The sequence below is a fragment of the Hibiscus syriacus genome, unplaced genomic scaffold (genome assembly GCF_006381635.1).
Source record: "Hibiscus syriacus cultivar Baekdansim isolate YM2019G1 unplaced genomic scaffold, ASM638163v2 tig00110933_pilon, whole genome shotgun sequence".
Lineage (NCBI taxonomy): Eukaryota > Viridiplantae > Streptophyta > Magnoliopsida > Malvales > Malvaceae > Hibiscus > Hibiscus syriacus.
In genome coordinates, this window is record NW_024062919.1 from 1,460,373 (window position 1) to 1,475,486 (window position 15,114).

The 15,114-nt window shown below is 33.0% G+C and overlaps 1 protein-coding gene and 2 pseudogenes across 1 annotated transcript; 1 reads left to right on the forward strand and 2 right to left on the reverse strand.

The window, feature by feature from the left end:
• Positions 1–1,188: 1,188 nt before the first annotated feature.
• Positions 1,189–2,134, reverse strand: LOC120147248 (cytochrome c1-like). Its single transcript, XM_039160681.1, has 2 exons — positions 2,017–2,134; positions 1,189–1,894 (listed from the first exon to the last, which is right to left on the reverse strand). Exons 1-2 carry the CDS (start codon positions 2,035–2,037, stop codon positions 1,505–1,507), a joined length of 411 nt encoding a protein of 136 aa, XP_039016612.1. The 5' UTR covers positions 2,038–2,134; the 3' UTR covers positions 1,189–1,504.
• Positions 2,135–5,871: 3,737 nt separating this feature from the next.
• Positions 5,872–6,941, reverse strand: LOC120147246 (annotated as a pseudogene).
• Positions 6,942–11,696: 4,755 nt separating this feature from the next.
• On the forward strand, positions 11,697–14,631 carry LOC120147249 (annotated as a pseudogene).
• The last annotated feature ends 483 nt before the right edge of the window (positions 14,632–15,114 follow it).

Sequence of the window (15,114 nt, forward strand, 5' to 3'; positions counted from 1 at the left end):
TCCTCAAGAAGTAGATGGTGCATGATTCTTCAGCCGTGAAAAGTTTCTCAACAATGATGAAATTGTTGTTAGATTATTGTTTTAGTTTTTAGCTTTTGTCTGCTTGGAGAATGCATAATTAGTAGTATCAGATTATTTAAGCTTTTGTCTGCTTATAGAATTCATAATAAAGCTTTTGTCTCCCTTATAGTTCACTCTCGAGATTTTCAAAAATATTGCAGATTGTTGGGGAAATGTCAGCAGAGAAAAGAAAGATACTTCTTTTCTTTTGGACCTCCTTGAAGCATCTTCCGGTCGAAGGTTTCTGTGGTTTAGCCACTCAGCTCTATATTTATAAGTCCTCAGAGCCCCAAGAGCGTCTCCCTTCTTCTCATACCTGCTTTTACAGGTTGTGTTTCCCGCCGTATCCCTCCAAGGTTGAAATGCAAAAACGGCTCGACATTATTACTCAGGAACATGTCGGCTGCAGCTTTGGTACCTGGTAGCAAGAAAATATGAACTACATCTGCATTTGGGGGTTAAAAAAAATAAAAGGCGGCTTTTTGACATACAGAAAAATTTGGTACTCAGCTTTGTACAGGTTTATAGTTTCATTGTCATCTGCTTTATAATTAGACTATGTAAGAAGGTGAAGTAGTTAAATTGTCTTTCCTTCATGAGCTGTCATTGCTTTTTTTTTTTGGGACAACTGTTTTCTATAGATATAGAATTGCATGAATAAGGCAGGGGGCAAATTGGAAGGATTGCTCACTTCCATGGGCTTCTTTGGTATCTGCTTTCATGTAATTACACAGTTGTGCAATGACATCTAGACTCACCAGAAATCCTCTAATTAGTGTTTTCTAATTGCATAGTTTGCTCTTTTGTTTCCTGTATTATCTTCCATGTTTGTTTTACGATTTATGAACACCAATATTCTAGGCCTCAATTTCATGGACGAATATAAGTGCATCATGAAATCTAAATTTCTTTCTGTTATCTATTTTATTGACGGTGTTCACTTGAAATTTTATTTTTGCCTATCTCACACAAATTTATGTTATTAATGTATTTATCCACCCTAAAAAATATTTTTGGTTAAATTGTTCCTTGTAATGTCTTATAAGTTGGAGTTTAAATTCTCTTTATGCTTTTATCATTGCACCAACACTTGTTAAACACAAAAATATATGTTTATTATGCCAGATATAGAGATAAACATCTCATCTCATCACACAAAATATCACTCATCATAATTCGGAACCAAAACAATGTCTCCATACATACATCCATACCACTCAATATGTAAAACCCCTGGTTTCTTCCCCCAACATGGAATGGCACGTTTAATACTAACATCAAACCCCAAAGAAAGAGAAAAAGACAATAACAAAAGGAAAACTATAATCGTCCCACATACTACATAGTTATTATAATTGATACGATGACTATACCAACATATTCCATGCAAGCTATAAAAAAGAAACTCCTTTTAAACTATGCCACCTTTCGCAAAATGGTCGCTCTATTCCTCAACTTTCTCAACGGGAACTTCTTCACCCTTTTCCTCAGCCTGTTTCTCCTCTCCTGCTGAAGTATCAGCCGGTTCTTTTGTAGTCTCGACTTTGGCCTCCTCCGTAACTGCTTCAGGCTTCACCTCGGGTGTCTCTTCCTTTGTCTCCTCTTGTGCTGGCTTAGCTTCCTCTTCAACCTTGGTTTCTTCTTCTACAACTTCTTTGGTATCGGCTTCGGGAGCCGTGCTTTCCTCCACAGCTGGCGGAGCATCTGATGTCGTCACCACCTCGTCCACGACGGGTGCAGCGGTTGGCTCGTCTTTCGGTGTTTTCTCCTCAACCTTGGTTATCTCTGGTGGTGTAGTCTCGTTCTCTACCAATTTTGCGGCAGCTGATTGAACCTGAAAAAAAAAACATGAAAACGCCTTCATTCTTGGATCAAGTTTATGAAAATATTTAATTTGACATGGACATAATTGAAGCCAATGATCAAGTAAAGATATCAAAGTTATAGTTTGGTTACCTCAACATCAACACTGGCCATTTGGGAATAAGAAGCTTGAAGAAAAGATTGAAACGAATGAATGAAATGTAAGAGATTATAGAGATGAGGAAAGAGCTGTGTGTTGTGAAATGAGGTGATGAATGTGAGAGGTATATATAGAGGTGTAAAAGGTGTATTTGAATTAAAGCATTAGAGAGAGAGAGATGAAGGGCATTGATAGAATCTCTTTTCAATTTGGCACCTCATGTTAGTGACACTCGGGACATTACACCGTTGTCTAGTTGTAAATTATTCAACTTTTCTCTCTCTCTCTCTCTCTCTCTCTCTCTCGATAAAGTAGTATCTTTAATTAGGAGAGATTTGTAAGGTATAAATCAACTTAGATATGAATGGCTGATGTCAAACGGTGGAGCCTCATTTCTCGTATCAGCGTTAGAATTATGGGTCAATGAAATTTGATTTAAAAAGTTGATTCTTTTAATTCGATTTGAATTAAAAAGATTTGACTCAAATTGACTTGACCTGTAATGTTATAAATTCGATTTGAATCTTTAAAGTTGATTACATGTTCTTATCCTATCTATATAATTTTTACAAGTTCTGATGGCGTAGACGTGACCCCACCCAAATAAAAAGAAAACACCAACACCACAACATGGACGGTGGCAAAGCATGGACCTACGTTAGACAACTGAGATCATTGTCACCACTCCCCACCCCCATGATTCACACCGTTCCCCTTTGGGACGGACGTAAAATTGTTCCTATTCGTTCACTTTCGGTCCATCTTTAGATCTTACGACTCCGATACTCTCCAGGTCGGCCTTTATCCAAACTTGTCCTTCTCTATCGCATCCTCTATGTCTAAAAATTCTGGTAGTATAATGATGCATCGAGATTCGATTCATGATCGTATAACAGGGTTCAATGTTTTGAAATTAATGCATCGCAATTCATTGGTTTCAAAAACCTTTAGCATATAGTATTCAGAATTATTCTGTAAAGCCAAAAGAAACACGATAATTGAAAAGGTTTTTAAGACAGCGATGAGAGGATGGTGTCCCAAAGCAAATGGACCCACCAAAGAGTTTCAGCTGTTCTACACACACTGCACCTGGCATTCATGTAATTAAATTTTGGGTAAAGTATATAGATGGTCCCTTGACTATAGGATAATGATCTGTTGAGTCTCTCGACCATTAAAAATTGCAAAATGGTCCCCCACTAGAGGGAGTTATTCTGTTGAGTCAATCGACTGTTAAAGTTACAAAATGGTCACTCGACTATTCATTATGTTTCAAACTAATCCTTTTCCTTTAAAAAAATTAGCGATAGTCTGAGTTGAACATTAACTACTGATTGAGATATGATAAAATCTGATATTATAATCTCAAACGACTATCATATCTCAATTAACATGTTAACCTCCAACTCAGATGACCGTTAATTTTTTAACAGAAAATGATGAGCTTGGAACATAATGAATAATCGGGTGACCATGTTGTAACTTTTAATAGTTGAGGGACTCAACAAAACAACTCTATATAATCGAAGAATCATTTTATAACTTTTAATAGCCGAAAGATTTGACAAAGCATTATCATATAATTAAGGGACCAATTATATACTATACCCCTTAAATTTTAGATTTGATCGTAAGGTATTTTCTTTTTTTTCACATATTCAAAAATTTAATACAACGTATGGGGAGACAATTCTCATATCTTTGTGTTCTAAAGATAAGAATAATGATAGAGTGTACAAATTTTATATAGAATGAAGAAGAGATATCTTAAAACTTAAAAATGATGTCATTGCACATTTTATCATATATGTCTTTTGAGAAAAAAATTATCGAACGTATATCTTTAGAAGAGAAAAACGACTCCTCTAGCGAGAGATATAAAAACAATCATTTGACTACTCGATTTTAGATTGAGCCTTGATGGGTGGAGTAAAGTAGGAAGAATCAATTGTAGATGCATGTATGTGTTCCAATGAGTAGAGTAAAACATGATGAATAAATCGTGAATACACATGAGATTGAATGGTGAAGAATGTCACGTAACAATATATGAGAATGACAAATACATGTGACGTTACATATCTCATTAAACATGTTTATTGGAAAGAGATAATAGTCACTAGACTTAACAATATACCCCTTTGGTGAGATCATATAATTATTTTGCTTTGAAGTTTTTATTTTTTTAGTATAATCTTCAATGTGATTCATTAATGAATTCTAAATTAGATATCATAAAACTATTATTTTTTTTCAAATCAATTTATTTTATTTATGATATCAAAATTCGAACTTTAAACATTAATTAAACTTCAACGATGATATTAAGTTGTTTTCATTGGTACAGGGCAGTCAAGAGGTTGTTAATATTCCCTAAGATTCTTCTTATGAATCAAACTATTGTCCCTGGTCTCACCTGTCCCATCATTCATCGACATCAGTAATAAGGTGAGTAAAATTCGATTTAATTCGATCGAATGCTCACCTCGAATTAATATCATCAATGCTCTAAGCTAATGGCAGGCAACATACTTTTCTTAGTCGTTAATATTTTGAAAACCAAATCTTAACAATGAAATTAGAAATGGTCGGGCAAGGGTGGCCCCATATAATGGAATTATGACCATTAACCTTTTTGAACCACTCAACGATCGGCAAGAAGGTAGGCATACTACAGACCACCTCCTTTCACTTCTTTTGTGGAGGAGACATTTTCCCCCTTTTAGAGTGCGTTATTTACTCCTTTTTGTTTGATCAACAAAAATATTAATTTTAGTATTGATTGTTGATTGTATGTATTCTCTTTTTTCCTTTACTTTATTATATTATATTTTTGTTTCTCTTTTATTTTCTTTAATTTTTAGTATCTCTATCTTTATGACATATTTTTTCTATTTTTGGTATGTTTTCGATTTTTTTATTAGTTGTTTGGCCTTTTCTTCGTTTATTTTATCTTAGGTTAGATTTGACGTAGTATCAACTGATCAAGTTAATACTTATTTGTTATTCTGCTGCTCTTTCCAACTTTGGACCCTCAGATCGCGTTAGTGGATAGTTTTCTCACGTCACTCGACTTTAATTTGTGATTCATCGATGATTTTCAATAGTTTTATCTCCTTTTATGATTTGTTTGTCGATGTAGTTAAATATGTTTGTATCTTTTGTTGCCATTTTTTTTTTGGATTTTTAACTTTTTTCCTATATTATCCTTGTATAATCTCAAGTGATTAATTTTTTGTATCAATAATTATAGAGAAATATCCTAATTATATGTTTATAGTTTATAATTATGATTAGGGTAAAGTATAGTAATGGTCACTAAATATTTCTGAAGCTTGCATTTAGGTCCCTCAACTTTTAAAACTTGCAATACAGTCCCCCAATATTTATTCCGTTTGCAATATGGTCCCCCAACTTAAACCACCGTTAAAAAATTAGGGTAAATTATATAAATGGTCATTGAACTTTTCAGGCACTTGAATTTAGGTCCTCAACTTTTAAAACTTGCAAAACAATCCTCAATTTCATTCTAAACCCCAAATTCCAAAATAATTCAATTTCACTCTAAACTCTAAATTCTAAAATAATTCAATTAAATTCTAAACCCCAAATTCTAAAATACTTCAATTTAAGGTTTAGAATGTAATTGAATTATTTTGGAATTTAGGATTTAGAATGAAATTAAGGTGTTTTGAAATTTTGAACATGAATTTACTATTTGACAGTATCATGTTCGTGTCGCCAGAAATTTTCCATCATTTCGGTTGAGCAAAAACCATAAATGAAAATTTGGAACATTAATTGCAAACTTCTAACCATCAGTACTGTTACAACAGGGTATATTTTGTAAACAAATCACTTGTTGGGCTTCAAGAGTAAAACGCCAAGCCACAACCTAAGTGATGAGAATATGATAATACAGCTTGGAAGTAAATGTAATAAGCAAAATACATAAACAAATACATATGTGAGATTATATGAGAAGTTCTAAATCTGAACATTGCTTTTGAAAGACTGACTGAATTGCCAATTTGAAGGCACCACATTAAGTGCAGTTCGAGTCTTGCCATTACTGACTTGGACCCTGAAAGATAAGGTCTGACCATTTAGGTAGCTTAAGCTTTGCCAATTGGCACCCCAGCTCCTCAACATGCTTTCCCATTTATTGGTTTTGGAACCCTTTACCATACCTTTGAAATCTCTCCAGCACCCCCAATGTTTGATATCAGCACCAACTCAAAATAATTCCTTCCATTGATGGTGAATCTCATGCCTCCCTTTCTCCTGCATGTAACCCTGGAAAACAAATTATTCAGATTTGCAATGGTCAAACAGTGCTTAGTATTCAAGTTCTTTTTTTATTCTTCTTTTTTTATGGCAGAATGAGAACAGTGGACATACCTCCTGTAGAGGATTGGTACAATTCCAGCCCGATATTTTGCTATGGTCTCGAATGTGGGTTGAGCCATGTCGAAGTGTGGTCGGGGTGGATTACACCAACCACCATTGTTATTCGGTAGTGTGTAATTCGGAGGGCAGAAGTTGGTGGCGGTGATGGTAATGTATTTACCCTTGAGACACCATTGGGGTACCTTTTTTGCATCGCAAGTTATCTGATAGCAGTCTCCACATGACTTGCCGTCGTTAAACAAAACTGTGCTGAGTGCGGCCGTGTTTGTTCCATAACCGTCTGTGTAGAGATTGTCATAACCACAAGCTCCACCTGCAAAAACCAACATATTCAATGAAATCAACCAAAAATAAGAAACTTACCCATTGTGCCGGAAGCATCACTTCCACCATAGAATGTTACATGTGCTAAGAGCCAAGTATGAGATGCATCTGCTACATGAAATTTAGGGGGGAAATAAAAACACACAATGAGAATAGCAGTAGTAAATAGATAGGAACTCTTCATTTTCTTTTTCCTTTTACGTTGGAGAATGTAAGCGAATGATGAGTTTGATGCCACAGATTCATTTTGCCTAGATATTTATAATCAGTGATAGACCCTGCTAATAGCTTATGAAAAATTATTGATAGAGTTTTTAAATATTATGTTATTATCCTTATTCCTTAAATGATAGAATAAATCATCGTAATTCATAATGTCATATGGGAATCCTATTTTTATATTCAAACCCATGTGACAGTAGTTATAAATCTTGGTTCTGCAGTTGATAATATTTCCATGCCTTTCGTCAATCTACTACCATAAATGGTGAAATAAAAGTTACTACAATTTATTCAATCTCAGGGTGAATATAAGTTTGACAAGCTAAATACTATACATATGATTTTTATTTATTTTTTCAACAACACATGTATTTATCGAAGAGATGATCATAACCTAAAATTCTCTTATGCTTGATAGCAATAAGAGAAACAAATCAAAGGGTCGCCAGCTCTAACTATTATTTCCAATAAATTCCTGGGATTATCTGTAAATTCAACGCATTATAGTTTCATGGTACGTTATTGTACAATTGAGTAGCAAATTGTCAAGCAGGCAATATAAAATTGCAGGAGAAAATTAAATAATTTCTAACAAAGTAAACCAGAAGACTTCTAAATATCTTCTCCCTTTTTAAATAATGTCAAATAGTAAATTCATGTTCAAAATTTCAAAACACCTTAATTTCATTCTAAACCCTAAATTCCAAAATAATTCAATTACATTCTAAACCTTAAATTGAAGTATTTTAGAATTTGGGGTTTAGATTTTAATTGAATTATTTTGGAATTTAGGGTTTAGAATGAAATTGAATTACTTTGGAATTTGGGGTTTAGAATGAAATTAAGGACTATTTTGCAAGTTTTAAAAGTTGGGGACCTAAATTCAAGTGCCTGAAAAGTTCAATGACCATTTATATAATTTACCCTAATTTTCTAATAGTGGTTTAAGTTGGGGGACCATATTGCAAACGGTATAATTGTTGGGGGACTGTATTGCAAGTTTTAAAAGTCGGGGGACCTAAATGCAAGCTTCAGAAATGTTCAATGACCATTACTATACTTTACCCTTAATTTTATCATAGTCTTGAATTCTTTTCCATGATTAAATTTGATAACATCTCTTTTTAGTTATTTTGTTAATTTATTTTTAGTTTGAACTTTCAATTAATTATTTTATATTAATAAGAATTCGTAATCACCTTAAGTATTTATTGATCTCAACCTGGCGTTGGGGGCAGCCTACTATCCTACCTCCCCCTTACCCCATTACATATGGGAATGAGGGTTAGCTAATTTTTTTCTTCTTTGTATGTTTATATTTTTATTATTTATTAATTAATTTATACCTTTTAATAATTTAAGAAAATAAGTGATTAATATAAAATGATTCTAATGTAATCGATTTAACCCCAAATGTAGCAAAGCAAAGCAAAAGAGAAAATAGGTAAATTATCAATCCTCAAAAGCATGGGAGCCGAGGTTTCTAAAGTTAGTGAGGAAGAAGACAAGGCCCTTGTCTTAAAACACTGTTACTCATTATAATGCCTCCAAATGTAAAAGACAAAAACATAAATTTCCAACCAAGGAATATAACTTATATACAAAGAGAACCTTATGTATTCTACTTTAGTTAATGCAAAAAATGTTTTTTTTTTAAATTTTGAAGTATCTTTTCGATGGGTAAAAGTAAAGATTCGAATAATAAAATTATGATTTATATTCTATTCAATGCGACCTCTACAATGATATATCGTATGCTCAAAATGATTGAGTGATAAATGAGAAATTGAGGCTCAAAATAAACTACTTATAAATTATGTTTAAGAAAATGAGAAGTCGGTTTAAAAAAATCTGTATCCCACATAGATAGAATACCAAATATGTGATATTTTTATATATATGAGCCAACTAAAATATCGTAGAATATACAAGACAATACATTATTTAGTATGCATGTGCAAATCGATGTTAATCGAAACTTAATTGAATTGGGGGTGCACCACTGCACCTACACGACACCATACGACTTGGAGAACATGAAATGTCCAAATCAATTGGGCCCTTTCAAGGCTTTGTGGTTCTATTATGAAGGGTTCAAAATTCAATTGGTTGGCATTAGTTTGCAGTATTCTTTTTCTTCTAATTATGTTTATGAAGGTTTTTTTAATGAGACCCTAACTTTTGTCGTTGTTTTTGTATGTTTCGATTGTTATAAAAACATATAAGACGTCATTTAAAAAATAATAGTAAAATAACCTAATTTGGTCCCTACTCATTCTACTTAACAAGGAAGGATTAAATTTTATTAAGTGTGAAAATTATTTTTGTTTATTAGTCTAATCATATTTTTTTTGTAACAGTTAAATTCTTGTGTAGTTATCTGAATATTTATTAATTATATGTATAGTTACATTTATACTTTTGTAATTGTATTTGTAACTTAAAAAATAGGTTGAATTAATATACATCATTTATATCTATGTGTGTGTTAAGTCGAAATCAAAGGGATGACAATTAAGAGAATAATAAAGTCAGTAATAATTCAAACATTTGTTTTTCACAACGGTGACCAAATCAAAGGGTGGAAGGTTTGGTCGGTCCAAATGTGACTAAACTCAAAATGAATATAATTACATATTTGGATATTATTTACATTTTTTAGGGACGTAGACGAATGAGTTAAGGTTGGGAATTATTAAGTTTCACTAAAATCAAAAAGTTTAAAATTGAACTTGACTCGAACTCGAAATCAAAAAGTGAAGCTCGAGTCGACTCAAGCTCTCAAGCTTTAAATTTTAAAGCTGGATTCGAAATAAAAAATTGAAGCTCTATTGGAGATCGAAAAAACTTTAATTCAAAATATTCTCATACTTAGCTCGATTGAAGTTCGGACTCGAGTTCGGTTAAAACTCAAATTCGAGTTCAAACTCGAACCTTAAGTAAATAAAAGTCTTTATATTTAATTTTATAAAAATATATCAATGTTAATATTATTAATAATTTAATTTTAGTAATTAAATATCTAATATATTATTTTTCTAGTTGCTCGCGAGTTTTTCAAGTCAGGTATTAAGTAACTATTTTGACTCATGAAGACCTCAAGTGAGTCCATTCGATTCGAGTGTTGGTCAAACCTCGAACTTAAATAACTCTCAATATCTCGTCTCATTTACAATCTAACGCTTGTTTAATTGGTAATTTTGATTAGAAGATTTTTCTTATCCTTTAAAAAGTTGAACAAGGAAAAACTCAAGTATTATATGCAGGGGCGGATGTACGTGGCTCCCTAGGAGAGCTCTTGCACACCTATTATCTTGAGAAAAATTTTAAATTTAATTTAATTTATTAATAGGAATAGAAAAAAATAAGAAAATTTACATACCCAAAATTTTTTAGAATAAGGTATTAAAATTTTAAACCCCTATTATTTAATTTCTAGATCCGCCACTGATTATATGGCATTGAAAGAGGTGGATTATACTCATCCAAGTGAACTAAAAGCAATGAAGGGTGAAAAGTCTCGATTAGCCTTGATGTTCATTAAGAGAGAGTTCTATTCATCCATAGCTTCTTGATTGTTAATTAATACTTTGTTTAGTTGAATGAAAAATGAAAGAATCGTACTTAAATTTGATGTGTATTAAGGGTTATTAGTTTCATTATAATTAATTTCTTGAAAAATATTTTTCTTATTTATAGTTTTTAATTGATAAAAAAAACAGATTAGTTCATGTAATTATTTATTTATTAACAAGTTTTTCTTTGCATTTTAAAAAAATGACATTGATAGGTCATTTTGTAAACTTTTTGCTTTAAACTATAAATATGCAAAACAATTTTATTTTATTTATTTAATATTAATATAATATTTTAAAAAAATTAAAATTATTAATTATTAAAACATATTTATACATATTTAATTATATTATAATAATATATGATATGATATTTTTATATTATTAATTTTATTTTAATAAATAATATAATTAATAATATATTATTTTAATAATATAATATAATAAACTTATTTTAATAAATAATGAATATGGTTTATAATATTAAAATCTCTAAAAATAATAGTTCCTTTTTTAATGATAAGTCCATTTTTTATGTTTAGATCAAGCTTTTAAAGGTGTCCAAAGTACGATCTCTAAACGAACAGATCAAGCACAAACCGAAGCCCAATTTAAAACAGGCCTAAAGCTTCTACCTTCCATCCAATCTGTACTTTAGGGTTATGGATTTGGATTGTCATGTTTCGCTCATCGTCGGATCTTACCGCCTTTGAAGTTCATTACCAGAAACTAAGCTATTATTTTCTCCCGTCGCTGTGTCCTTGAAACGTCGGCGGCCGGCGAGAATTTGCACTGAATAATTTAGCTCGATCTTTTTTTTGTCTTTCAGGTTCGTTGTTAAACCCTTTAATGCATTTATTGATTGGATGGTTGAAAATGGAAATCGTTTATATAAAATAACGAATTGTGGGGGGGGGGAGGAATGGACTTTAGAGTTTCTTTCTTATGCTGCTATGTTTTTTTTTGCTACTCGATAAGAATTCAGAACCCTTGCTAGTTGACTGTGAATTTTCCTTCTATTTTTTCTCAGCATCCAAATGGGTTGTTTTTATCATTTATTTTAGGTAAACAATTGCAGTAAAAGATCTCAGGAGCATTTAATTTAATTGATTGAGTTGAATGTTACTGTGTTCTAACAGAAGAAATCGAGAGACTGAAGGAGGGGGAAAATATGAGAGCAAAAAGGGGATATGATGATAGTGTAGATGAGGAACCGGAATTGAAACGGAAGAGGGTCATGGATTTACCGTCTTCACCTCCAGAAGGGCCACTCGTGCCTTATAATGATGATGATGGCGATGAAAGGAGGACATTGAATATCATTGGCGGTGGAAAGGAAGCTGATAAAAGAGTTGAAAGTGAGGAAGAAGAAGAAGATGATGACGATCCATATGGCCAAGGATCAATTCTACAGAGGCCGAATCGCCAGGTTGAAGTGCGTAGAGACTGCCCTTACCTTGATACTGTTAACCGCCAGGTAGATAATTTCATTGTAATCGCTGAAATTTGAATAAGTATTTTTTTCAATTACTTATGGTTTAGCCAAATGGTTTCTTAATTCTGTTTACAGGTGCTGGATTTTGATTTTGAGAAGTTTTGTTCGGTCTCTTTGTCTGTGGGAATTTGAATGTGTATGCATGCCTGGTCTGTGTGAAGTATTTCCAAGGAAGAGGGGAGAATTCCCATGCTTATACTCATAGTCTAGAAGCAGGGCATCATGTCTACATCAATCTTCGAACAGAGAAGGTGTGCTGTCTCCCTGATGGGTATGAAATTAATATCGTTGGACGATATACGCCATGTTCTAAACCCAAGGTTTGCTCATATTTCACTTGATTGCTTTTACAGTTTTACCTGCCTTTCCTTTTTTCCTTTTTGTTGTTCATCCTCCCTTTTCTTACTTTTTCGCTGCAAGGCATACACCAGTGCATTTGGTATTATATGATTCTCTGGATATCTAGCTTGTATGCAGAACGTGCCTGTAATTTGCTGTGGATTATCTAGCTTCAAGAAGTCTTTTTTTCCCTCTCTTTAGAGCTTTTAACTCAAAAGTTAAATGTTTTTTTTGTTTGCATTAACTATTACTGGTTGATATTTGCAAATTATTCCTTCCTATGTCCTTCGTGTTACGAATGTAACATGTTGGATATGAAGGGGTTTTTTAATGAGGCCTAATATTCTATCAAAAAATATATATTTGCAAATTATTTGCTTTCAGTTTTTCCATTTTCCATTTTCAGTTAAATGTCCTTTTTCCCTCTCTTCCTTTTTTTTTTTGGTTTGGCTCCATATTTGCAGGTTTTCGAGAGAACAACTTGACAAGAACAAGCAATGGTCTAGGGCACTTGATGGTTCTGATTACCTCCCGGGGATGGTAATAATCTTTGTTCTCAAATTGAAGGGCACACATGTTAGATAAATTTTAAATTTTTTTCCTTGTGTTAATATGATCTCCTTTTCGTGCTAATCTTCAGGTGGGGCTGAATAATATTCAAAAGACTGATTTTGTCATTGTCACAATTCAATCTTTAATGAGAGTTACTCCCTTAAGAAACTTCTTCCTTATCCCTGAGAATTACCAGCACTCAAGATCTCAACTTGTTCATCGATTTGGAGAACTCACAAGAAAGATATGGCACGCTCGAAACTTTGAAGGACAGGTTAGATCATACTTATATTTTTGCATGATTATTGTTCTGGAACATATTGGATTTATGTTTTTTTCTAAATCACTTGTGTCAACAGGTGAGCCCGCATGAGTTTCTACAGGCAGTTATGAAAGCCAGTAAAAAATGGTTTCGAATAGGCATGCAGAGTGAGCCAGTTGAATACATGTCATGGCTTCTTAACACACTGCATGCAGATCTTAGAACCTCGATGAAAAGTAGCAGCATCATCCATAAGTGCTTTCAGGTTATAACTGAAACGTTTCTCTCATTATATCATGCTGTAGCATAAGTTTTTGTGCTTATTTTACATGTTGATATTAATAGGGGGAACTGGAGGTTGTGAAAGAGATTCAGAGCAAAGCTATCAGCAAGAAGAAAGAAAGTGATGAGGAACAGAACGGAACTTTAAAGATTATGGATGGTACAATTGAGAATAATAACAATGTTTCGACTGAAACTCACAGAATGCCCTTTCTGATGCTTGGATTGGATTTGCCAGAACCACCACTTTTCAAAGATTTGATGGAGAAAAATATAATACCTCAGGTATTTGGGTGCGTTGTGGTATTTTTTTTCCTTATGTTCTGGCATCCAACTGGGAAAGATACGATTTGTGATGCTTTGTCTTTTTCTTCATAATTTGTGACGCTTTTAATGCATCTAAGTTAAATTTCACTTATGAATTTTGTTTTAGGTTCCTTTGTTTAATATACTGAAGAAGCTTGATGGTGAGACAGTAACGACTACTGTTCGTCCTCCAGCAAGGATGAGATACCGAGTTACCAAATTGGCACAATACTTGATACTTCACATGCGCCGCTTTACTAAGAACAATTTCTTCAGAGAGAAGAACCCAACATTGGGTGAGTTTTATGTTCTTGGAAGTATTTTAGTTGATTGATCAAGCTCTCTATTGCAATCATTATATCCCATGGGATGCATCCAGGTCGTTTTCACTTTAAATCAACTTAATGTTTCTCTTTTTCAGTGAACTTTCCTGTGAAAAACCTCGAGCTGAAGGACTACATTCCTCTGCCTGCACCAACCAAAGATAATGAAAAGTTGAGAACCAAATATGATTTAATTGCTAATATTGTTCATGACGGTAAGCCTGATGAGGGGTTCTACAGGGTCTTTGTACAGCGGAAGTCAGAAGAACTATGGCAATTCTCTGAATATATTTTTTTCATTTATGTAATTGAAATGTTACAGACAGTGGACGACCATCTGAAATTTATATTTCACAGGTATGAGATGCAAGATCTGAACGTTTCTGAAACACTTCCTCAGATGGTTGCACTATCCGAAGCTTATATGCAGATATTTGAACAGCAACAGTAGGATAGAATAACAGGATAGAATATCTGATCAACCGATATCGAAGGTGTGTATGGTTACTTGGTTTTGATTCTTCAACAACAAAACCTTATTCTCATATGCAATGGGTTAAGGGGAGGTAGGATAGTAGGCTGCCCCCAATACCAGGTTGGGAGCAGTTTCCGTGGAAGACCTCCGGCAGTTAGAAAAATTAAAAGTAAAGATAGAAATGTCATGCATGTATAAATAAATAAATAAATAGTTAAACAGTTTTCATATGTAGTCTACATATGTGCGTCTGAAATGTGAAGTAATCCCTGTAAATAAATATCTGCATAAAAATCTCTGCATATAGACAGAAACGTAAGACCCGACTAATATTTAAAAAGAGCAAAACTTGAAGTAAAGGATACACAAAATTCAACGATAGCAAGCAACGAGAAGGAATAAAGTCAAATGTGTTAAAACCTAAACTAAAGCAATATTACTCTGCTATCGTAGTTTTAAGTCTTCATAAATTTCAATGACAGAAACGTATAAAAATAAGAAATCATGGAAATTACTACAAATGCAT